At 40.8% G+C, this 26,341-nt stretch overlaps 1 protein-coding gene across 1 annotated transcript in view; it reads left to right on the top strand.

The window, feature by feature from the left end:
• rnf13 (ring finger protein 13) overlaps positions 1-26,341 on the top strand; it is an 84,294-nt gene that overhangs the window by 17,507 nt on the left and 40,446 nt on the right. Inside the window, exon 4 of the mRNA XM_047586976.1 lies at positions 22,669-22,791. Within this exon, the coding sequence (XP_047442932.1) occupies positions 22,669-22,791 (123 nt within the window). The remainder of the gene's footprint in view (positions 1-22,668; positions 22,792-26,341) is intronic.

Below are 26,341 nucleotides of genomic sequence, written 5' to 3'. Positions count from 1 at the left end.
TTGGATACATTATTCATTCACCATAAAAGTTATCAACAGAACTGGTGACAAAGGGCAGGGCTGGTGGAGTCCAACTCTCACTGGGAACAAGTCCAATTTACAGCTGGCTACACGGACCAAACTCGTGCTCCTTTTGTACAGGGACTGAATGGCACTTAGCGAGGGGCCATCCACCCCATAGTCCTGGAGCACTCCCACAGGATGCCTTTTAGCACCCTAAAATGTAATATTATAATTAATAATTTTCTGTTTTGAGAATCTAAGAATGTTATATACACTGGATTTGAAACAACAGAATGACTATTGGGTTAAATTGCAGAACTTGAGTATCGTACAGCAATACACAAATGTGCAAATACTCAAGGACATGCAGCTACATCCTGGTTCTACCTAGTGGGTGATGGACTAGACCAGAATTCCAGCTCAGATAAGCTTCTGAGCAGCACTGGAGACCCCAGGTAACTCTTCCCTAAACTAACCACTCCATAGATTTCCAACAAATCACTACATCCTGAAAACAACCACAAACTAACAAAACAACTTCAGCAACACTTCATTTGTAGAGAGTATACATAAGCATTCATAACACCTGCATATTGGAAATATGGACACCTGGCATCAACATAGGCCCACATATCCACTCATAAATAGTTATTATATCACTTTCATAAACTTACTTGACTTGAAACTAGGGGTGGACGATATGGCAAAAATATCATATCACAGTATTTTAAAAATAAAATCACGATTTCAATTTTATCACGATTGATAAATTAAATTGAAAAATGAAAAACAGAGGACATGCGTCTGGTGCGTCAGTGCATTAGCATAACTGCAATTTATACAATGCGCCCTAGACTATCCCACAATCTCTACAGTTTGTCAGATCGTCTTCACGTTGTAATCGTTCACGATTTAATATCGCCATATCGCCCACCCCTACTTGAAACTGGTGCCACTATTTCCATAATGGCTGGGTACTTACCTGTCGATAAGAGGGGGACTGTGTGCCCTAGGCTACTTATCCTATGGATGGTGCTCTAACAAAGATATTGTCAGTGGGAGCCTGGAGGCTCAAGGTGTGAATGGTGTTGAAACATCTTGGGGATAGAAGTCAAAACTGAATTGTAAATAGATGGCAGATTAAATGTCAGTCCACCTCCTCTGTTTAGAGAAGGTTTTTCCACTTTGACATAGATGGCTTCCTTTACTCCTCTCTCAAACCATCTGTCCTCTCTGGCCAGGACTTTGACGTTTGTATCTTCAAAGGAGTGTTCTTTTCCCTTTAGCTGGAGGTAGACTGCTGAGTCATTCCCTGATGAGCTGGCTCTCTTGTGTTAAGCCATGCGTTTATAGATGTGTTGTTTGGTTTTCCCAATGTACTGTACATTCATCACTGAACAGCAGACACTACATTACTCTGTTTTTGCCTGTTTTTTTGACTTTGGGTTGGACCAGTTTCTGTGTGTTGTCAGGTTTGAAATAAACTGGAATGTGGTGGGTTTTTTTTCTTTTTTAAAGATTCCCCTCAGTTTCTCTGACACACCAGCCACATAGGGGATGGCGATGTTCTTCCTTCTGCTGTGCTCCTCTTCCCTGTCCTTCCTGGGATACCTTTTTGAGCCTTTAACAAAGGCCCAGTTGGGATATACACACGTCTTGAGGATTTGTTTGATGTGTCTCCCCTCCTTCTACTTTCCATCCTGTCTTGTGGGTACCATCTGTGCTGGAGCATTTTGATGACTCCGAGTTTGTGTTCCAGAGGGTGGTGGGAATCAAATAATAAATGCTGGTCAGTGTCAGTGGTTTTCCTCTACACTTCAATGTTGAGGCTTCGGTCTTATTCAGTATGCACCAGACAGTCTAAAAAGGTCAAACTATCCCCACTGATGTCCTCCTGGGTGAACTTGATTTTGCTGTCGTGTTTTCTAGTCGTGTTTCTGCCTGTAAAAATCTCAATAAAACTGGAAATAAGTGGGGGTCAGGCACAGGTTGAGTAACACACAGACTTGGTCAGGGTCGAAGTTGGTTCTCAAGGCCAAGGTGTTGTCCTTTTGCAGTCTTTCCCCGTACTACATATGTTGCTTCTCTGGTGGGAATGCCACTATTATACAGCCACTAGTTTTGTTACAAAAATTATGGCATGATCAGGGTCTCTTTCGGTGGTGGCTAGCTGAAAATATGTCCAGCAACACTGAAGCTTTCTCCTTTTATATGATCACTTGGTAAGTGAGATTTCTGTAGGATGCTAGGATGCCCTTCTTGTGAGGGTCTCTGGTCTGGAGTGCTGAATATCTGACCTCTGGAGTTCTAAACTACATCTGCTGCGGTGGCCTCATCAACCAGCCCAGTCTTCATGGTCTGGAGTGCTGTGTATCAGATCTGTGGAGCTCCATAAACTACATCTGCTCCAGTCTTCATGGCCTCCTCCAGTTGTCCACTCCTACCTAGATGAACAATTCACCAACCTGCCCATTCCTGTTATACTCACAAACTGTCTCATAGATCATCAGCTATGTGCTATATTACTAGATCCTACATGTTTCCTTCAGCTTGATGTATGTATCTATGACAGAAGTTTGTTTATCTTCTTTTCTCTCTCTCTTCTCTGTTTCTACCTGGCTGGCCTTCGGCAGATGGGTCCCTCCATATGAGCTGCATTCTGCTCAAGGTTTCTTCCTGTTTAAAGGGAGTTTTTCCTTGCCACTGCCGCCCTCAGGCTTGCTCTGGAGGTTGCAGGCTGGTTTTTGTGAAGCGTCTTGAGACGATTTGTATTGTTATTGGTACTATATAAATAAAATTGAATTGATTGAATTGAATTGAAAGGAAAGTAACCAAACCTTGGCTAAAGTATCAAGAAGTTAGCATCAGTAAGAACTAGCATGTAGCCACATGGTTAATAAAATGTAGTCTAAAGCCTACAACCATCCTACCATTATCAAATGTTTTCTAGCATCCTACATCTGAAGGTATTGATGCTGAGACATTGCATACTCACTTACCGGCGTCCGAGATGAATTAACATATCAGAAGCGTAATTTTTCTAACGTGACTAGTGGCTGTAAAATGGAAAATCTGATATAAAGATGTTATAATAATCATGTTATAAACATGTTACTGACATTACCAGCAGTTAGCGTTGCAGAAATGACGTCACGTCAATAAAACGGGATTTAAATGGACATAAGACCTTTTTTAGTTGTTACTTTCACCACATTTTTTTACTATTATAGAAACAACGTACAACTTCAGAAACCCTGTATAAACCCCCCCAAAAGAGTCTGAAAAATAACCATGTCAGTTGTCATCAAGTTTTGTCATTTTGATGCTGACTGTACGTATGACAGTATGTCAGCTGAACACTATGTCAGTTGACATAGAGTAAGATCTCAATTTGACCTTGAAAGTGATATAATAACCATTTATGAGTGGATATGTGGGCCTATGTTAATGTCAGGTGTCATGTAATGTGCAGGTGTTATGAATGCTTATGTATACTCTCTACAAATGAAGTGTTACTGAAAGTTGTTTCGTTGGTTTGTGGTTGTTTTCATGAGGTGGTGTTTTGTTGGAAACCTATGGAGTGAAGTGGTTAGTTTACGGAAGAGTTACCTGGGGTCTCCAGTGCTGCTCAGAAGCTTATCTGAGCTGGAATTCTGGTCTAGTCCATCACCCACTCGATAGAACCACGATGTAGTTGCATATCCCTGAGTATTTGCACATATGCATATGGCTGTGTGGTACTCAAGGTCTGCAATTTAACCCAATAGTCATTCTGTTATTTCAAATCCAGTGCATGGAACAAAATGAAGACACAGAAGAAGAAAAAAAAAACTCCTGAAAATATAATAAATTCCCAATAATGTAATAAGGTATTACATTTTCGGTAAAAATGTTATTACAATATCAGTTCAGGATATTTTATTATATTATTGGTTAAGTTGTTAACCAATTATTGGGTTTTATTACATTTTTGATTGAGTTAAGTGCAAATTTTGTTACATTTTCAGGCGTTATTACATTTTCAGGAAATTATTACATTTTAGGGTGCTACATGCCTATGATGGGGACACGGTCGAAAGCCTTCTCCAAATCCACAAAAAACATGTGAGCTAACCCCTCCAACACCCTAGTAAGGGTAAAGAGCTGGTCCTCCTCAATCTGAGGTTCAAAGGTTATAAAGCCACAGTAGCCCCAGTTAATGTCAGCAGCTCCTGAGGTACTGCACTGAAACATGCTGTGAACGCACCAAACACACAGCTTTCCCATTCACTTCTGTGAATAAATAGGAGGATGACCATTTTTCCTGGAACACTCTGTACTCTGCGTCGACTTTTCTCTTTTTTGACAGAGACATCTAGGGGCATTGGGGGTGCCAGAGTAAGATATGTCCAAAGTAGAAGACGTAAAAGGGCAGGTACAACACAAGGTAGCTCCAGATTAGCTGTACTTGCTCAGCCACAGTATAAACGGTTTGCTTGCTTAACAAAATTGCTATTGCAACATTCAGTGGACACATTTAGAACAGCAGTTTGTTTCATGGAAAAATTACAGCTCATTTTTATACTTTGCAAAATCATCTCACGGGCTGGATTAAACCCGATCTTTCGCCCGTACATTTGACACCACTGACCTAGACCATCATCGTGCCAAGATGAACAACCTTGTGTTCAAACTTCATGTTAGTTGTGGACAGACCGTGACTCGCACAGAGGTCCAATAACTGAATACCAATCAGGTTCAGATCAGACAGGCCATTCCTCCCAACACCCCTCCAAGTCATGCTGTCATTGCCCACATGAGCGTTGAAGTTCCCAGTCAGGGTGCAGTCCAGCGTCCATCCTAGGGCCTCCAACAAGGGCGGGTACCCTGAACTGCTGTTTGGCACATAAGCGCAAACAAGAGTCAGGACCCACTCCTCAGACCGAAGGTGCAGGGAAGCAACCTTTTCGTCCACTTTGAAGAACCCCAACATGCAGGCAGAGTCTGGGGACAAACAAAAAGCCTATGGCCCTCCACCTCTCACGCAGCGAACCCCTTTCAGGGACATCTAGTCAATAGCGCTTGACCTGTACCACAAGCTCCATGTTCCAAGAGCCAGCTTCCATAACCCAGCACCCACCTTGGTTTGCTGCCTGATCCACAGAGCCCTTCATGCTCCTCCTGCATGTGACGGGCCCACAGAGAGGAGAGCCCATGCATCCAGTTCAGGTTGGGCTGGCCCCATGGGTAAGGGGCAAAATATCCCAGACAAATATCCCGGACAGCATAGCCCCTAGGGTCCACCATAGTCCGTCCGTTCGTTCTTTCTTTGCCTATAAGTCTTACCAATTATTATACCACTTATTTTTTTCTGTTTGCTGAATTTTCTAAGCCAAAGGTTCAGTTGCTATTGCAAATAAAGTAGGTGATAGAGGGCACCCTAATGCAATGCCTGTGCTTAATGTAAAGGGCTTTGATAGAATTCTGTTTGTACATACCTGTGCTATTGATAATTTGTAGATAATTTTGATCATATCAATAAAATTCTGTGGGAAATCACATAGCTCTTGTAAGATCTTTCAAGTCGGTCAAAAGCTTTTTCTGCGTGAACTGCCACTACCAACCCTTTAATTACATTTATGAGAATACGAACACATCTCATACCTTGTGTTAAGTATATGTATTCTACTTTGTTGATATGGGGCACTCAACAGGAGTAATGTGTTTTCTCAGTTGAGGCAAACAACGGGGATTACGACATGGAGTGATGTTGCTTGTTAATGTGTGTAAGAAAATGAGTCTTGCATAAGATTCTGTACTTGTCTTCTGCTCTCTGTCTTAAATTTACATCATCTTTTTTTGTCTCTGAGCTCTTTGCTACTGTACAATTGGGACAGACAAACTGAATGGCATGCAGTCATGCTGAACTATTTCCTGATGGGTTCCCATTTTTACCCCTTGCACTCCCTCCTTTTTGGATACTGAAATTTAAATACTTTTTATTCCACATCCTTCCTTTTTTTTTAAATGCACCTGCAATAAGCTTTTGCACCTGGTATTGTACTAATACTGTCCCTGTAAACGGGCCGCGTTAAATCCGTTGTTCCATGTGTAACATTCTGTTCAATGATCATTTCATAAATAATCCGGTAAGGAACCGGGAACACTTTACAGCAGGGCTGACGAACCCGCGGCTCCCGAGCCGCATGCAGCTCTTTGCGCGGTTCCATTCGGCTCTTACGTTCATATCGAAGTTTTGCTTTGCTTCGCTTGAGTTCAATACGGTATTTTCGTCAAACGCGCATGTGCGTTGGATGAAAATACCTCAAAGTTTCCCAGTAGGAGCAAGATCATTTGAGTAAACAATTTGTGTCAAGTTCGCTCTTAAAATGGCAGGGAAAAAATGCACAGCAAAACGAAAATATGAAGATGAACACAGGACGTTTGAGTGACAGAGTGGGAGAGTTTATATTTTTTTGTTGAATGTAATGGCAAGTCATTCTGCCTTATATGTCAGGCGTCATTAGCGCATTTCAAAGCTTCCCACTAAGTTCCCTCTAAGTAACATGCATAGTAAAAGAAAAAATCTATTGTAAATTATATTTTTGTTTGTGGACTTGGTTGAACTGAGAGTTTGTGTGAGACAGTGCACACAGTGTTCATTGTTGAAAATGACTGGCATCATCATCATGTTGGTGTGTGACATTTACAATAACTCTGGCTGAGCAAAGGTGTGTGTGTAAGGAACGTATGGGGTAATGTTCATGTGTGCCCATGTGTACGATGCGGCTCTTTGAGGTAACACAGTAAAAAATGTGGCTCTTGGTCTCTGCCTGGTTGGCCACCCCTGCTTTACAGTGACTGACTCTGTAGTCTAAAGTACTTTTTTAATGTGTAGAGATTTCACATGCAGTGTTGAGAATTTATTGATGTATCTTGGTGTTTTCAGTTAAATTGCAGCTGTTAGCGCCCAGAGAAGCCTTTGTCGTCATAAGGGAGCACAAGGATTCCCCACAAGAAAGGAGGTTGCAAACAGAGTCTTCGTTGCTTCCTACCTTCAGAACCCGAGTTATTTACAGTTGACTCAGAGTCTCAAGGCAAGGGTACTGCAAGCCTGTTTGCACCCACAAAGCAGTATGGTTATTTCTCACATGTGGAGAACAACAGAACCTGCCAAGATAAAAATATACACAATCAGGCATAACATTCTCTCCATTGAAAGGAGATGTAAATAACATTGACCATCTTCTGACAATGTTACTTAAGCAATATTACCCTCGAGGATGTGCTTTAACATCATTTTAGCACAACGGTGATTTTCCATGAAAATAAATGGGGTCTGACTAATAACTGCAACACAATCAGTCACGTTCAGCTCTTCTTTTGTCAAATTTGGAAAATCTACATCCTTCCATTTCAGATAGTCCTGGAAACATCTGACTGCCCAAGACGTTGATCTGGCCGTGGTCCATTCATTCCTGGACAATTCCAGTTGATTCAGTTCTTCATCCAAAATAGGCACAAATCTTTCTGTTTTGGTTATTCTCATCCTCCTCCAAACATTAATTGAAACTGAGACCACCAAATAAATCGAACTTAACAACAAACCAATCCATTTTGTAGTGTGTCCAGCTTTGACAGTTACGGTGTTGCCATCGAGATGGCTGAGCAATATTTTTAGTGATGAGTCGGCCGTGCTGTAATGCTGATTTTTGCACGTTCGAAATGTCTTATTGACCAATCAGATGGCTTGGTCCGAACTGCTTGCTGTATAATTAGACATTTACCACCAACTTAGACCAGACCAGGCACCCCCACCCCATTTCAATGACACTCATTGATGGCAGCAGCCTGTAGTAGATACAGTGGGGGAAATAAGTATTTGATCCCCTGCTGAATTTGTAAGTTTGCCCACTTCCATAGAAATGATCAGACTCTGGTTTTTATGGTTGTTTACTGGTTATGGGTATAGACAGAATATCAGTCGAAAATGCATAAAAAACACACAATCTAAAAGTTATAAATTGTTATGTATTTCATTAAGGGAAATAAGTATTTGATCCCCAAGCACAACACAAGTCAGTACTTTATAGAGAAACCTTTGTTGGCAAGCACAGCGATGAGACGTTTCTTGTAGTTGGTCACCAGGTTTGCACACAGCGCAGGAGGGATTTTGGCCCATTCATCTTTACAGACAGTCTCTAAATCCTTCAAGTTTCTTGGCTGCCTCTTGGAAACTCGGAGCTTCAGCTCCCTCCACAGGTTTTCGATCGGGTTAAGGTCTGGAGACTGACTAGGCCACTCCATGACCTTAATATGCTTCTTCTTGAGTCACTCCTTTGTTGTCCTGGCAGTATGTTTTGGGTCATTGTCATGTTGGAAAACCCACCCACGAGGCATCTTCAGTGTTCTTGCTGAGGAAAGAAGGTTTTTGTCCAAGATGTTACAGTACATGGCTGCATTCATTGGCCCCATAATGCAGTGAAGTTGCCCTGTACCCTTTGCTGAAAAACAGCCCCAAAACATGATGTTTCCACCTCCATGCTTAACCGTGGGTATGGTGTTCTTTGGGTCATACTCACGTTTTTTCATCCTCCAAACACGGCGGGTCGAGTTAATGCCAAATAGCTCAACTTTGGTTTTGTCAGACCACAGCACTTTCTCCCAAGCCTTCTCTGAGTCATTTAGATGTTTACTGGCAAACTTAAGGCGGGCCTGTACATGTGCCTTCTTGAGCAGGGGGACCTTGCGGGCACTGCAAGAGTTCAATCCATAACGGCGCAGTGTGTTGCCAACTGTTTTCTTGGTGACGGAGGTCCCAACTGCTTCCAGATCATTAACAAGCTCCTGCCGTGTTGTTTTAGGCTGCTCCCTCACCTTTCTCATCATCATCCTCACTCCATGAGGCGAGATTTTGCGGGGAGCTGCAGACCGAGGACAGTTGATGGTCCTTTTATGGGTCTTCCACTTGCGAATAATGGCACCAATAGTTGTCACCTTCTCACCAAGCCTTTTGCTGATGGTTTTGTAACCTATACCAGCCTTGTGCAGGTCTACAATCTTGTCCCTGACATCTTTTGACAGCTCTTTGGTCTTGCCCATGGTGCTGTAGAAGTTGGAATGTAAGAAACTGATTCTTAGAGCAGGTGTGCTTTATATACATGACGAGTTAAGATCAGGAGTATTGGTAATTAGTTGACTGAGCACAGCTGTGTGCCACATGCGCACCAGCCAATCTGTAGGAGCCTGAATTCTAAGTGAATTGTTGGGGATCAAATACTTATTTCCCTTAATAAAATACATAACAATTTATAACTTTTAGATTGTGTGTTTTTTTATGCATTTTCGATTGATATTCTGTCTATACCCATAACCAGTAAACAACCATAAAAACCAGAGTCTGATCATTTCTATGGAAGTGGGCAAACTTACAAATTCAGCAGGGGATCAAATACTTATTTCCCCCACTGTAACTGTATGAGCTCTGTGTTAAATTCTGTCTGACATTCAGAATAATTTGTTTCCATTACATACATAAGAATCAGTACCAAACGTAATTACAGACTGATGTGTAGATGGAATCTGCGAGGAGATGCTTATGTCTCTGTTGGAAAGTCTTTGTGGTTTGCCTAGTGCAGTAACACGATGAGTACTGGCTATGTCTAGTCTAAGAAAAGCACAATCGTGCCAGAGCTTAAAAACAAAAGTTTAAAAATCTTTCTCTACATCTGCAATTTATGTTCCTAAATGATTCTCGTAGTCTAGTTTACTACTTTCGAGGCAGTAGATTAATTTACCTCCTGTTATTGACAAATTCCAAATGTAGCGCACACTTATTCACATATCTTTATTATGAGTTCTAAATAAAATAATTTGGATGCTTTGGAGTTTTTTTTTTTTTTTTTTTTGTCAGAAAAATAATGTGGCAGAAAACACTCCTCCAGTGTCACATGTTGTCACCAGTTTCACTGGTAGAGCCCAGGCGGTAACCTCTCTGCTCTGAGCGATGAAGCTCATGCGGAAGTGCAGAAAATTGTAGTTCATCAAGTGGCTGCTTGAGGCCAGTTGCAAAAGGAGCAAATCCCCATAGACCCCCATGTTAAAAAGCTCAACTTTACAGCATTATTAAACATATTTACAGCCTGGTTCAAAAAACGGTTTTGGTCTCAATGGTTTATTTCGCTATTCATGACAACTGTACGGGGGGCAAATTTTTTTCTAACTCGTTCGTTTAAGTTTTATTAAGGATTAAAATTCTGTATAATTAAGGGCGTTCCCACTCTTGAGTGACCGGTGGTATCATGAACTAACTGGTAGCGGAGGGTTGGGGGTTAGGTCTCAACGTCCAACATGACCCCCTACGTCCATATTTGGAGTATCCACTTGTGAGTGGAGTAAAGCTCATCCAACATGGCGACGACAGGCTCTGCCCACTTCGGGCTTCATTTTCGAGGTTCAGAATTCAGTGGGTGATGTCACGATGGTTATACAGTCAGTGGTAGAACCATAGATCCAATGCTTAAGGAGCTGCAATGATTAGGTAATGAATCCACAAATAACAGGTTTCATTTACAACATTTTTATCCATATTTTTCAAATATTTTAGATAAATCAGTTGTGTGTGTTAAAATATGAGACTTCGCTGCTATTAGCTTTGCTGGAGCCTATCCCAGCTGTCATCGGGTGAGAGGCAGGGTATACCAGAGGCAGGGTACGCCAGTCTATCGCATAGACAAACAATCATTCCCACCCACACTCACGCCTAGGGTCATTTTTAGGGTCATCAGTTAGCCTAAAGAGGAATGTAGGAATGTAGGATCCTGTGCTTTCCAAGTCACCTCACTCAGGATTGACGGGGTCCAGGGGGGTTGTGTGTAGATCTCTGTGTGAGAGATGTGAGATTCCAAGAGGGTAAGGGTGTCCCAATAGTGGAGCGAAGTCAACAGTAGGGCACGTAGTGATAGAGTGAAAGAACCGTCCAGCCCTCATTAGGCGGGACTCATCAATACTTCTTGATGTGGCCCAGCCCCAGCACACATAGCGAGCCATGTGAGTGACAAGGAGTCCAGCCGTCCATCCTCAAAGTAGGACCAAAACGACTTGATTCCCCGTCCAATTTACTGTTTCTTGTCCTCCAGAAGAATCCTAGTACGGATCACCAAATCTGTTACAATCTGCGTTTGTTAATTCTTCAAAAAGAAGCAAAACATTAATTGAAACATTGAAACTCTCGAATGGTTTTAACTGACCAATTAGTAATAATAATAGCCAACAATATACATTAATACACAGGACGAGGTGTTACGATCACTTGTGCTATGATCTGAGGCAAAACTCCTTTAGAAGTCTAGTCCAACTTAGCCACAGCCGCTCACTGAGCTGCCAGGGACATATTTTTTACAGCGACCCTCTGTTCTTTTCCGCAAATGGCCAACTTGTACAGGAGAGCAATGGTGGATTTTGGAACAAATCCACGGCAGCCGACCTCCACTGGGCGCATACAGGCACTCCAGTCTCGCTGCTCAGCTTCCAATGCCAACTCCACGCATCTATCTCTCTTGCGCTCATTCACCTCCTCAACTCTGTCTTCCCACGGGACAGTTAATTCCACAAAATACACTTTCCTTTCTATCTCAGACCACAGCAGCAAATCTGGTCTTTTGAGGGTCACATCTGTTGTGGAACACTCAGCCGGTCATCTAAGATCTAAGATCCTCGCCGGTCTGGCCTTATCTCACTCCCCCAGAATGTGGCTAAGCGTACATACACCAGAACAAAGTGGGCAGGCAGGACTGAGTAAGAGTCATCTCCAGTCTGGCTTTAGCACACTTAAACTTCTCTGTTAGACTAGTTACTGGAAGCTCCAGTATGCCTTTCCCATACAAGGCTGCACCACTTAAGCAGCATGGGACACCAAGCCATCGCCTAATTGATGAATTAATCATCCTTTTAAGCTTCTCAACCTTTGTCAAAGGGACTTCATACACTGTCATTGGCCACATTAGTCGGGCAATAACCCAAATTGCATGCACCATAACCTCAGCTTTCCTGGGAGCCCTGACTGGTCTATGCTTGAAATGCCTTGTATCATTTCTTGTCTCAATCCCTCGAACTGTGCTTCATCGCTGAGACTTGGTTCATACCACCTTCCCAGACTCTTCACTGGCTTCTCTAGCACTGTGGGAATCACCTCCTCATTTATGACAAACTTCTTATCTACTACCTTTCCTTTAACAACTGAGATACTCCTAGACTTACTAGGTTTCACTTTCATCCTAGCCCACTGCAAGTTGCTGTTTATCTTATCCAGCAGTCTGCTAGTACATGGAGCAGTTGACGTCACAGTCGTCCTGTCATCCATGTAGGCCCTAACTGAGGGGAGACAAAGCCCTCCATGCAGCTTTTCTCCACCTACCACCCATTTCGAGGCCCTAATAATCACCTCCATTGTCATTGTAAAGGCTAGTGGTGAGATTGTACAACCTGGCATGATGCCTACCTCCAGCTGCTGCCATCCTGCAGTATGCTCTGCTGTGGTAAAGCAGAGCTGTATATCTGCAAAATATGCTTTGACTAGACCTTTGATACTGCCTGGGACTCTAAAAAAATTTAAAAGCTTTCCATAACAAACTGTGAGGAACTGACAAATAATACAGCATGCAGGTCCCTCTTTTCTCAGAGGGAAGCGAGGGAAGCGTACCTTTGCTAACTTAATTTGGTGCCAAATCATGCTTGTGTGCTCTAAGCATCCAGTCTAGCTGGGGATTTCAGCTTTTGCACCGATGTCTCAGTCAAGCCATTTTCCTCCAAGTAACTGGACAGCCTCTGTGCCACAACACTGAAGAAGACTTTCCCCTCAACATTAAGCAAACTGATCGGTCTAAACTGACTTATCTCTACTGAGCCCTTCTCTTTGGAAATGAAAACCCCCCCTGCTCTATCCTATTCCTTGCAAATAGCCTGTTTCTTCCATACTACCTTCACCAATTTCCAAAGAAATCTCAATACATCTGGTACAGACCCACCAAGGTGGGCTATGGTCACACTGACTACCTATGTCTCCAATCGTTGGAATATCAGGGGGGAGTGTCATCTTCCTAACCCTTTCCTTGTCTTTGTGTACCTCCACCAAGCACTCCTCAAGTTCCTGCTTTGACACCATCAGGCTGCCATTGTTCTCTTTACCAAATACTGACTGCACAAATCTAAATTTCTTATAGAATGCTACTCTCCCTTGCTCTTTCCTTCTCCTGTTTTTCCTAATGCTCTCCGCCCTTCTTAATGCTGCCACTCACTTCTTCACCCCTGCCTGTAAGCAATTAATGCCTTCCTTCTCCTCCTCTATAACTTTCTTCCACTGCTTCTTAAACATTCACCTCTTCTGTATAAGTCTGTCGATTTCCTGTTGACGCTAGACTTAACTACCTCTCCCTCTGGTTTCTTCTGTTTCTGGCTACGCTCTTGTTCTGCCTCTGTGCTAATACCTGCCTCAACATTAGGGATGCTGATATTCTACGAGCTGGGTTACTTCCTGTCACTGGACTGCAACCGACTAACTTGATATGCTTCTTAAAAAGTAGCTATCAATGCGGGTTCCCTGCGTTCCATCTGCCAAGCACTTTTTCCTCCCTTGATGGATTCTGAGGCCCTTTACTGTTGTTACTTTCTGCCAGCCACACACACAAACCTGCTGCTTATTCCCATTTCCATCTGAACCAATAGCTTCCACTAAACAGTTTTTCCTTCCAGAGTCAGAAACTGTATTAGCCAATGGTGAGTCATCTTCCGCCCATGCTTTCGCTGACTCTAGGGGTATTTTATCATTATTCAAATCTCTAGCTACATAGGGTGTAGTCAGTAGCTTAGCAAAGCCTTGGCTACTGCCACAGTGAGGTGCTTATCCACTGTAGCCCCGGTGGGGACTGTTCCCTCCTGTCAGCTGTCTTCCATGCTGTCACTAAGCCTTTCCCTAGTCGCCAGCTGCACTGTTCACAGAAAACTAAAAAATAATGGTGAGAACTTCACCTTGAAATTACCTCCGTGCACTCCATTGAATCAAAGCTTTGACCCCTGAATATGTAATTAAAACGTGGCTCATCCATTACACACATTAATTACAAATGCCCTATATTAACATCCTGTAATATAGGCCATTTGCAATAACTTTTGTTCAGGATCTTGTAAAGCAGCCAAACCATTCCTGACCTCTCAAAAAGGTCAGAGGGAGGGGAGGCAGATACACAATGTGTCAGGTGGTGCCAATTTGCCCCAGCTTTTCCTTTTACCTTTATCAAGTGGGAGATTACCTCCACCACTTCAAATGGTGCCGACCACTTTTGCTTGTGAGCTGTAACAAATCCTCAGTCTCCCACCTATACTGGAGTCTTAGAGGTGTCTGCTTCTGGAACCACCAACTGCACCTGTTTGCACAAAACTCAAGTCAAACTCGCCACAGCAGTCATATAGTCGTCAATTGTCCATGCATGAAAGGTGACATGGGTGGCCAAGCTCCTTTGGTGGTCCAGGCATGGGTCTCCCTGTGAACAACTCATGGTGAGTTAAATGAGTGTATGGATTAAAAGACATTCTCACAGAGGAAGTGCATCTAACCAAGTTAACTTTTTATCCCTCCTTCATGCCCTTTGTGATGTCTGCCTTCAACCAGACGTTTCCAAATTTCTGGATTCCATGTTGTTTTCCCTACTAAATGAATTGTATGCATTTATTATGTATTGTTTTATGATGCAAATTATCTAACTCACCCAATCCTGAGAAGTCCTCCAATACCTGTCGAGACTTATTGAGAGCAATGGTTATTATCAGTAGTATTGCAGCATTCCAATTGTCAAGGGGTAAGCATCAGTTACTACTACAAGAGGAATCACAATTGTAATAACATCAGTGTTAGAGAGGTAAGTGTAGGGGTGTGTGTATGTGTGTGTGTAAGTTTACAGAGAGGGAGGGTAAGAGAAAACCGGCGTTGTAGTCATAAAGTCCTAATAACATTAACAAAATAACAAAAAAAAAAAAGGCAATGGTTTCAGAATATACAGATAAAAATCTGAGGGCCTCTAACCCAGAACTTGGGCATACTTTTTCAATCTTTATTTTACTTTATAAAGTAAATAAAGTGAAAACAAGTGGACAAGACAATGATCCCAAACACAGAGATAAGGAAACTCTCTCAACTGGCTTCAGAGAAAGAAAATAAATCTGCTAGAATGGCCCAGGCAATCACCTGACTTGAATCTAATTGAAAATCTATGGAAAAAAGGAAAAATCAGAGTTCATAGAAGAGGTCCACAGAACCTTCAAGATTTAAAGACTGTTTGTGTGGAAGAATGGGCCAAAATCACACCTTAGCAATGCATGCAACTAGTTTATCCATACAGGAGACGTCTTGAAGCTCTATTAACAACAAAGGCTTTTGTACAAAATGTTAAATAAATATCAGTACTGTTATTTTACATTATTACACATAACTTAATTTCTAAACTTATTTGTTTTGGTTTCTTTCTGTGTATGGGTTACTTGGATTGTTACCAACACCTGGTGAAAATTTCATGTCAATAGCACCTTTAGAAATATGTTTACTGTGAAAAATTGTGATGTGGTCAATACTTATTTTACCCGCTGTAAATTCAATACTGGATTTTAAAGGGAGCCAATGAAGAGAAGCTGAAACTGGGGTAATATGATCTCTCTTGCTAATTCCTGTCAGTGCTCTTGCTGCAGCGTTTTGAATCAATTGGAGGCTTTTTAAAGAGCTACTTGGACAGCCAGACAGTAATGAGTTAGAATAATCCAGCCTGGAAGACACAAATGCATGAACTAGTTTTTTTGCATCACTCTGAGAAAGCATGTTCCTAATTTTGACGATATTACGCAGGTGAAAGAAAGCAGTCCTGGTCACTTGCTTTATGTGATTATTAAAGGACATATCCTGGTCAAATATAAGACCAAGGTTTTACACAGTAGTACTGGAGGCCCAGGTAATGCCATCCAAAGAAACCAGGTGATTAGATAATGGAGCTCTGTGATGTTTAGGGCCAAATATAATGATTTCAGTTTTGTCTGATTTGATAAGTAGAAAATTACAGGTCATCCAAGCCTTTATGTCTTTAAGGCATGCTTGGAGTTTAACCAGCTGATTAGTTTTATCTGGTTTTGTGGATAAATATAGCTGGGTAGCGTCAGTCTAATGCAGTTCCTGTAATCTTGATCACACTTTCAAGTTTCATGTGGCACTAAGATCTAGCAGGACAAGTATAGAGACAAGTTTTTTCAAACAAATCATTCCTGTTTAAATGGTCACGCAATTGATTGGCAACAACCTGTACTTAGGGATGCTATATTGCTATCAATAAAATAATCTATTTGTGTGGGAGTTAAGTTGTGGTTGCTGTCATCCACACCACTGACATAAGGCACTGAGGTAAACAATGAAGGAATTTCTTATATCTAGTCACAGCACCCTTCACACACCCTTCAGTTTCTATGCTGTATGTTAGGTGTGATTAAAACAGTGAGTTGATCTGTTTACATTCTGAAAAAAGCCAATTGAATCTAATAATGATGTAAATGAAAAGCTCAGACTGTCACTGCTAACATCAACATCGATGTTAAAGTCACCTGCTATAATAACTTTATCTGTTCTGAGCACTAAATCACATAGAAACCCAGAGAATTCAGCTAAAATTTCAGAGTAAGGAGCAGGTGGGCGATACACCACAACAAAAAGAATAGGTTTTTGTGTTTTCCAGTCTGGATGAGCAAGACTAAGAGTAAGGCTAGGATTAATAGATAAATAAGAGTGGAAGCTGCCACTCCTCCTCGGCCTGTACTTCGACGAATGTGATAGTTGCTATGACTGAGTGACGTGGACTCATTTAAACTGACATATTCATCATCCTGCAGCTACAAATAAACTAAATAGATCAATCTGATGATCAGTCATCAAATCAGTCACTAAAAGAGATTTAGATGAGAGCGATGTGACATTTAAAAGAATTTTCTTTTAATTATTATGACATAATTCCAATAAGTCCGATATCATGACTTATTGGCCAATAACATAATTATATATATTTTTGTTAGCACTGTGGTGTGAGTCGTCGTTTTAATCAAGTGCTCCCTCTTTTACATGAGACCTGCATGGCCTGCAGTCAATGCTGCATTCAAGTGAAATCAGTACAATCGTAAAAACAACCTTCTGACTGAAAAAATGCATTACTCCCTCATGTCGGAAACAACTCGTCAACTCTGTCGTAATTTTGGTAGAAGCTGACTGATATCAATGTCTTATCCACAGTATTTTACTCATTGCCCTGGGTGTTACACATAAATCACAGAAACATGAACATAAAAAGGTTGGGGAAACGACTCGCAAACCAGGAGAGGGGAATTTTCGTCACCACACGAATGCATCACAACGTGCATATGTTTGTAAATATGTTTAAAGAAAATATCACGGGGAGGAAGAAATAGCATGGAACTAGTATAGAAATGTTTGATTCTAACTTGAGTCAGTGCATTATTTATTTTTTAGAACTTGTGAAATGCACTTTTTCACTTTGTTTATTTTTAAACCTGATGCAAAGTATTTCAGGTCTAGAGGCCTTTATTTTGTGATGTTCATTTGAAATATCAAATAGTTTTGTTTGACCTTGATCTTTCAGCAAATGTTTGCTTGCCAATAGTTTTTCATCCGAAAAATTAAATATCTTCATTTTAAGAGTCAAAACTGTTCATCAGAACTCCCTTATCTCCAAGTATGTTGTCGGTTATCGGTATCGGCCTTTGGAAGCAGAAAGTTATCGGTTATTAGTATCGATTTCAGGAAAAAAGTTATCGTGCATCCCTAGTACTAATGAATTTGTATTGATTTGTATAAGGTTCCTATGAATAGCTCCACTTTTGTTATCTTTCGATTTAAAAAAATCTGGGAGCAGACACAACATCTATGGAGAGTTTTAGATGTGAGAGTGTTCTAGAAAAGCATGTAAGACTGCAACTCGGGGAAAGCCAGCGGTACCAAAGGTTTTGAGAAGCGCTTGATGTGACAGTCATCCAGGTCCTGACTTCGGCATTGATTACAGTGGAGTCTTACGCAGACCAAGTGGCACTTATGAAGTTTCATGTGGCAGAGTCTGGTGACATGCGGTAAAAAGTGGTTGTCAATAATGAAATTGAAAAATACTTCCGATGGCTAGTTAAAAATATCTACAAAAATATTATTAATGCATGACTGTCTTGACAGTTCAGCTTGCACTTTGAAAAAGACGCGTGTTCGATGTAACAAGAATAATTCAAAAATAAAACTTAAACACGTCAATTGGCGGGCAACAAAAACTTTGAGTTAAAAGTAAAAAGTGTCACAAAGATGAACAGAAAAAGAACAAAGACAAAGAAGACTGAAAACTCTGAGATGGTGAAAAAACAATGAAGCCAAGACTGGCCAGGTGCAAGTTTATCACCCCACGTCTCTCCGGGGTGTGTCTCTTTGTTGCGAAACTGGTCGTCGTGACTTTCATTGCAAGAGCATTATATAATAGTTGTACTTCTCACGATGTTAAACTCAGAAGTAGGATGGGAGAGACATGAAATCAAACAATCAACATCATGTCGGCATGAAAACACATTATCAGAAACATTAATTTCTATAACTTTTCTCAATATCCTAATTCATACGATTAAATAACAATAGTAAGCAACGCTAAAATCAAGAAGAAGGAAAGGTAGATTATACATGGGCTAGGCTAACCAGTCTTGCTACGTAGAATACAGACATATTACGCTGTAACAGTACTATTGTTAGAATTACATTCCAAAGATATTTCTTCAACTAGCCTATGGATGGCTCCATGGTAGAAACTTAAGATGGAAATACACAAAGGCTAACTTCTTCATTAGACCCTAGAAAGATGATCAAAACAGGATTTTGACACTCATCACGAGCTGGGTATAGATTAAACTTTGTATTTTTGGTGACAAGTGTACTAGGGTGTACTTAAGCATTTTATTTCATGAGCTACATCACAAACAAATGCTCCCATTTCTTCCTGGATTTTTTTAAGCGCCCCTGCACTGCCGCTGACTCCTCCCTCAACCTATGGTAAAGCGTCTTTACAACACATGATTCCGTCAACTGCCATCAACTGCCTGTCTGCAGTTGACTGTGTGGAAATAGTGAGGGGGAGAAGCAGAGAGAAGTCAGCAGTAAAGAAAGTTGAATGGATGGCGAAGAAACCCCAGGTGGTAGTGGCGAGAGTCGCCAACAGACACAAACCGAAGTGCCCAAAAAAGGTTTGCATTCGGTAGTGTGGAAGTATTTTGGATTTAAGCGGAGGATGACAAACAGTCTGAGGTGCATTGCAAAGTGTTTTCTGCCCTCGTTGCGGCACTGCAAGGCAACTTGAATGACCATTTGAATGTTTTGTTTTTCTTGTTAAAGTTCATAAGAGTAATAAACATTGTGTAAAAAAAAAAATCACGCCGAAGAATTGGGACCTCAATTCTAAGCAAAAGAATCGTGATTCACATTTTTTCCAGAATTGTGCAGCCCTAAAGTCTACATTTCATAGTTATTAGTTCTAGTCAGACAGAGGTCCTACATTTCTAATTTTTTACGACCATTATCTGCCAGGTGTCCGAGATGACACAGAGAAGTCTGGTGTCCTTATCTCGGATGTGGATTACACATAAACGGGGGTAGTCTTAAATCCTTGCTGGTTGGTATTGGAATGTGGACTGTCTGGCAAAGTGACCCCTTCTGTTGGGTCAGGGGAGAAATCATATGTTCTCCTACACACATAGCTCGCTAAGGAGCTAGGAAAAGTTAAAAAAAAAACATCCCAGTGCGCTGTTGACTCAAATCGAGTTTGTTCGCTCTATTCGTTCTAGATCAGGAATGGATAATTGGGCTTACCCAGAGTAGCCCATTGATTCATTTTTGAAAATAATAAAAACATTTCTTCTACCAACAGTTTTAAGTTGATTGCATTTCACCACTAGATAGCAGCGGCTGCTTTCTAGTGCGAGAGCCGTATATTAGAGATTGTGGATGACTTAGAGCTTTGTGACATGGTGCATTATCCTGCTGGAAGTAGCCATCAGAAGATGGGTACACTGTGTCCTCGACTGATCCCAAACAGTTTTAAGTTGTAACAACACTAGGGGTGTGACGATTCGTTTTAACAACAATTCGATTCGATTCACGATTCGGGGTTGCCGATATGTTTCAAGGACAGCCTTGGTTCATTTAGAAGATACAATCTGAAATGATTCAGTGACTTGAAATCGATTCAGTAACTTTTTAGCCAAAAATTAAACCAGTGTGACTGAAATAAATACCTACTCAGTGTTTCCTCTACATTCATTTAGGAGTGGCGGGCTGACAACAGATAACTATCTTGCTCAGCATCTACTCTTTGGGGTTCTTAATCTACCACTTACAGTCACTTTTTAAAGTTAAGTGTCTCAATCTGCTGGACGGTGCTCGGTTTTTCAATAAAGAACAAGGATATTATGGCCCAGAAGTTTAACATAGCTTTGTGACATGGTGCATTATCCTGCTGGAAGTAGCCGTCAGAAGATGGGTACACTGTGGTCATAGAGGGATGGACATGGTCAGCAACAATACAGTAGGCTGCACTGTTTGAACTTCAGCAAGTTGTCTTGATCACCTCTTCATGCCTAAATGCACTGAATTGCAGCCATGTGATTGGTGGATTAGTTATTTGTTTAAACAATTGAATAGGTGTACCTAATAAAGTGGCAAGTGAGTGTATGTCTATGAGGAAGAGAAGTCAAGCCATGGCGAACATGGCCAAAAGAAAACTCGATCGCCAGCAGGCGAAACAGTCCTACTGACTTATTAGGGGTGAGGTAGAACAGAATAGTAAAAATAAACAAAATGAGTTCTTGCACTTTTTTGTTGGTTCGATGTGCAGTTTTGTGCCATCTTTCAGTGGTAATTTTTATTCATGAAATCTCTTTGCACTTGGAAAAAAAATCTAATTATGTGCTTATTTTTTGCTCACTTGTGCAAACCTTTTGTTTTGAAGAGTGGAATCTTTATACATGCATTTGAGCATGAAACATATTGAGCTACTATGATGTATGTCGTTTGAATAATAAAAAAAAAAAAACAGACATGCATGTATTTTGGTAGAAAGTTCCACTGATAGAACTGATGAAAAATTGTGGCCCCCTCCATAATTTAAGTTCTCCATCCCTGTTCTAGATGATCCTGTCATTGTGGAAATATTTGTATATTTGAGTGTTCAGATCAAGAGAATAACCCTCTGTGCTCACTCTGCATTTTTAGCACTTTTCTAATCAACTCTACAGAATGATTAAAAAATGTGCATTGTTAAACTAAAAGAGTCACAATTTGCAAGTTGCAGCCCCTGGATTCTTTCAGAGCAGTGAACATTTTATTTCCTGTGATGTTCAATGTAAAAGTCTGTCAGTCTATTCAGGGGCCCTCCTCCTTCCTCAGTTATCTCCTGTTTCTCAGGCTTCTCTGGTCTTTACAGCCAGATATTTTCTTTTAGATTTACCCAGTAGGGGGCGCGCTTGGTGTTTTTTCAAACCAGGTGGAGGAATGTGAGGCAGTAGCACAGTAATGGCATTTATCAGTAAGGATGGGCTGCATTTGAGGCACCTAGAGGTGATGGTGATGGTGTCCAGGGTAGTGGATGATTCCTCACGTTCCTCTGTGAGATTTCCCTGATTTTGAACATCCAGCTACATTATCAATGGTGCATTAAAGCCTTACAATACTCCTAGCAGTATCTAGGAATGATGTGTCATGGGGTCATTGTCCATATGTAGCTCAGCCTGTAGTGTGACTACTGGTGAAATATGCTAGCAGGAAGTCAGTTTACTGTCAGCTGACTCTGGCCTGATGCATGTGATGGATAATGATGACTTTTTCAATATAATAGGCAGATTTTTTTCTTTTTAAATAATGGCTTTGTGTGTGTGTGTGTGTGTTGGGGAGAGGGAGAGAGATATGAAAGTAGCTTCAGAGTCCCACGGCAGTCCACACTTCCTGTCTACCTTCCTGGCTCAGACACACACAGTGTTGTTAGTCATACTTGCAGGTTTTGAAATGTCTTTAACATGATGTCACACCCTTCCATCACACCCTATGTGGTCTTGTATGTCTTATGTTGAAGCAGTGTATTCAACTATATGATTATTTAGAAAGATGTAACTTCTAGTGATGTTACAAATTAAAAATTAAACAGTTTTTGTTATTTAGCCCACCCCGTGACTAAAATGAGGCTGTCAAAATAATAGAAACACAGTTGAATCAACAGCTCTCTGTTATTTTTATACAAATATTGAACAGCATAATGTTTTTGAGGCTAAGATTTAGTGTAGGACTGCATTAATATATAATATACCGGTAATATAATGTGCTGTGCTGTGCTGTGCTGTGCTGTGCTGTTCTGTTCCAAGAAGTTTGAAAAACAGTTTGAGGTCAGTTATGCGTTATATACCTAATATATAAATGTGCAAATTTGTTTTATCTTATCCTTATACAAGTGGTTACTATAGAAAAATAGAAATATAGAAACATTTTCTGAAGACCACTTCACTCCTTAAGGATTGACATTTGGCTAAATTTGGATTTACGCTGTACATTCCACTCACCATGTCCCCTGATCTCCACAGGGCTTCTTGATTGGTGCTCGGCCAGAAAATGCTTGTGAGCCCATTGAACCCCCTCCGAGGGACAACTTGACTGGTGCCTTCATTGTCCTCATCAAGCGATTTGACTGCAACTTTGATGTCAAGGTACAACATTTACGTTCTTTGTGCTTGTAGATTACTACCAGAAGTGGAAGCCCTCCCTCCCTGCCTTAACCACACTGCCACTTTTAACCACCCCTAGATTTACAGTTAGAGACTAAACTGAGCATGAACAAAAGAACATGCTGAATCTTTGGATACAGGGAAGTGACACACTCAATCAACAGCATTTGATCAATGGATTCCGCTCTAATTAAAAATATATAACACACATGACAAAAGTTAGCATATAAAGAGAAAATACTATGGCCGTTATATCTTTTTCAGCAAGGGCGCTGCCAACTTTACAACCATACTATGCCCCATGACATGAGAGACTTGGTTGGCTTCACGATTTTGATAGTAGTAGACAGTGATAGAGAGAAAACAGAGCTAGAGAAAGACAGATAGCAAAAGAAAGATAGTTTTAGTCAGATAGTGAAAGATACATTTAGTGAAAAACACAGTGAAGTATAAAGATAATGAAACGTAGAGAAATATGGGATAGCAAAAGACAGACACAGAGGAGCAACAGGATATTGGAAGACAAAGGAAAGGTCATTATTGCATTGCTCCTGGATGTGAAAATTAATTTTGTGAGACTAAAGCCAGGGCAAAATAGATTTTATAAACTGCCCCAGTAATGGCCCATCTCCAGACGTTAGATAACCCACAGATATTCTCCTCAATTCCGTTATCGTCGCCATGTCATTTTGAAATGTGCAGAATATTTTACCTCTGAAACCAAGTGCAGTCCTTCCATCTAGGAAATACCCGCATTTATAAGTTTTTTTAAGTCGTCCTGGTATATATTAAACATTCTTGATTGGTCTATATTGATTATTCCTGTTCACTGGCTTTACTCATGGCCAACGTGTCAATAACAAAAACAAACAATAAAATCAAATTAATGACGGCAACAGTAGGATGAATAATATTTTCATTACTATTTAAGTCAGTTCAGTTTCTTTTCCCCAAACTACTGTCTCCGCTTCTTCTTCCACTCATAGAAGTACCACTGCTTGGTTCCCACACTGTATTGACTTGAAAGTGTAACCAAGTGGATTATAATTCAACAAACTTTTCCATTTCATTTTCATCAGAAATGTTTCACTGTGAAGGATCCAACCAACTCTGTGATGTAGTCAGTGCCTTTATAATGGTGGCCTGCAAGCTAACAAGCTAGGTAGAAAGTATGGAAAAAATGAAAAAGTTCTTAAATCTTTGATTTGAGCAATTTTTCATTTTTGACTGCAGCAGAGGAGTTGTTTCTGGTATAATTCACAGCGCCAGGGCCAATATATATACATTTTATTTTCCCTTTAAGGATTTTGTTTAAGGCATCCAATGCTTGCAGAGCAAAGCCTAGTTCTTTGGAAACTGTGAATACATGTTTAACAACACCTGTGCATAATCATGTTTCAGCAGCTGCTATTTAACATGGGCAGTATATGTGAAGTAATATCTACTATGTACTGCTTTGGTATGCTTTTTATGCCAAAGGTGGTGTTTCAGAGTTAGTTTTTAACCGAAAACTCTTAGATCAGCTTGTTAGGGCAAGAAAACAGGAAGCAGCCATTTCCCTAAGCACAATTTCCTGTGTGAGCATCCATCCCATTCTGCTCTCTTCTTTTTATGTGATGTGGGACTTAAGTGGAGTTGAAAAGTTTGTTCAGTAAGTCTGCAAAGTAGCTGAGAGATGTAGAGAGGTTAAGTCGGCCATGAGCAGTTCAGAAACAGAAGTACAGAGTCTGGTGAAGGTGGCATAAGTGTGTTTTCTATTGGCGTCTAGCCATGTTCAATATTGTAGAAGAAGAGGAAGATCCAGACCGGAGGAGGATATATTAGTTCTTATGTCTGTAAATTTGAACTGCCAATAAAAAATTAAAAATGTTATAATATCAGTGTTTAATTTCAGTTACTTATAGTGATTATAAATTAATGAGAGTTAGAGTCGCGTGGAACTTTATGCAAATTTTAGCATTATTAATGCAAAAATTAGTTACTTCTGTATTTTCTCTAATAGTTGCCAGTGCTTTTATTTACTCAGCCACTCAAGAATACTTAGACAGACTTTAGTGATCTACAAGGGAAATTACTTTGTCACCATAGCTTCATTGCACATAAAAGTAAACACTCATAAAAACCACAAGAAAATGTAAAAAAAAAAAAAAAAAAATCGATTAAATTAAAGTCAAATAAAAATAAGCAGTGGAATCAAAGAATGTACAGAATTAGCTTTATGAAAATATACAAAAGTAGATGGCAAAATAGTGTCCAAGGTGATGTGGATGTTTGGTCAGTTGCATAGCAACAGTGATGTGGATGGTGTCGTCATGGTGATTCTCGTCAATGGTGTTTCCTTATTGGCTGAGGGAGGAATGTAAATTCTTTTTTTCCTTTTTCTTTTTGTCTTTTTTTTGTCTGCATTTGTCTACATAGTTAAACAATTGTTACTTCAGTGCGCGTGCGTGACCATCACTAGCCCTCCCTGGGAACTATCCTGTTGATCTTTATTGAGTGTAGTGACCTTGTGTGGCAGGGAGGGCAGTGCTACACCTCAGTGAATGGAGGGAGAGAAGAAAGGACAGCGAAGATGTGGAAGGATGGACAGTGGAAGAGAGGCGTGTGGTGCTGGTAGGAACTGGTGGTGTGTAGGGTTCCAGTGCAGGTCACATGGGTACCAAGACTAGAGAACCACCATAGCCACGAGGCACGTCACACCCCAGCGCAAATGGCGAGCAACGGCGATCACCCCCAGACTGACCAAGCAAGCTCAAGCTGGTGCAGGCCAGAACTGGATCAGCTGTAAATTTGAGTTTTTGTCATTTTAAATATACTTTGGCAGATCTGAGTCCAGAAATCAAAGTTCATAGACAGGGACAGATCAGCTTCCCATTTTAACATTGGTAGATATATAGCATGGGTGGTTGATAGCAACTTATATATTATAGAGACAGTTTTCTTCTTTTTTTGGTGTTAGTTTTTTAATGTTGGGAGCCTGTGGTCTCTAGACTTTTCCACCAAGCAGATAGGGTGGAGGCAGTAATGGGGTTTTTGAAGCAGTTATGACGCTTAAGGGTGATTGTAATGAAGGGCAGGTCCGAAATGCATATGATGGTGGCAGTCTGCCTGTTCTAGTTCAAGCCACAAGTTGTAATATGTCTCTGGGTTTATCCTTTTGGTGAACTATTGCAGCTGATTTGCCAGGTTGTAATTCATAAAGTTAGGTGCATCCTGTCCTCCAAATTATTTTTTTTTGAAGGGTGGCAAGGCTAATTTTTGTCTGTTTGTTTTTTGAGTAAAATTTGGTGACAGCAGAATCTAAGTTATGGAACCATTTTGCTGTGGGTTTGAATTGGATCATGGAGAATAGGTAATTCATTTGTGGTAAAATTTTGATTTTAACTGTTGCGATGCGTCCCATCAGAGAGATGGGAAGATTGGTCCAGCGCCTAGGGTCATCACAGATTTTCTCCAAAGTTCAGTTGTGCTAACTCTGATAATTTAGGTGAGATATATATGGCCAGGTATTTGATATTTCCTGTGGAAAAGG

This window comes from Mugil cephalus, chromosome 6 (assembly GCF_022458985.1).
Source record: "Mugil cephalus isolate CIBA_MC_2020 chromosome 6, CIBA_Mcephalus_1.1, whole genome shotgun sequence".
In the NCBI taxonomy this organism is placed as follows: Eukaryota; Metazoa; Chordata; class Actinopteri; order Mugiliformes; family Mugilidae; genus Mugil; species Mugil cephalus.
Note: the sequence above shows the minus strand (reverse complement) of the source record. Positions and strands in the feature narration are given on the sequence as shown.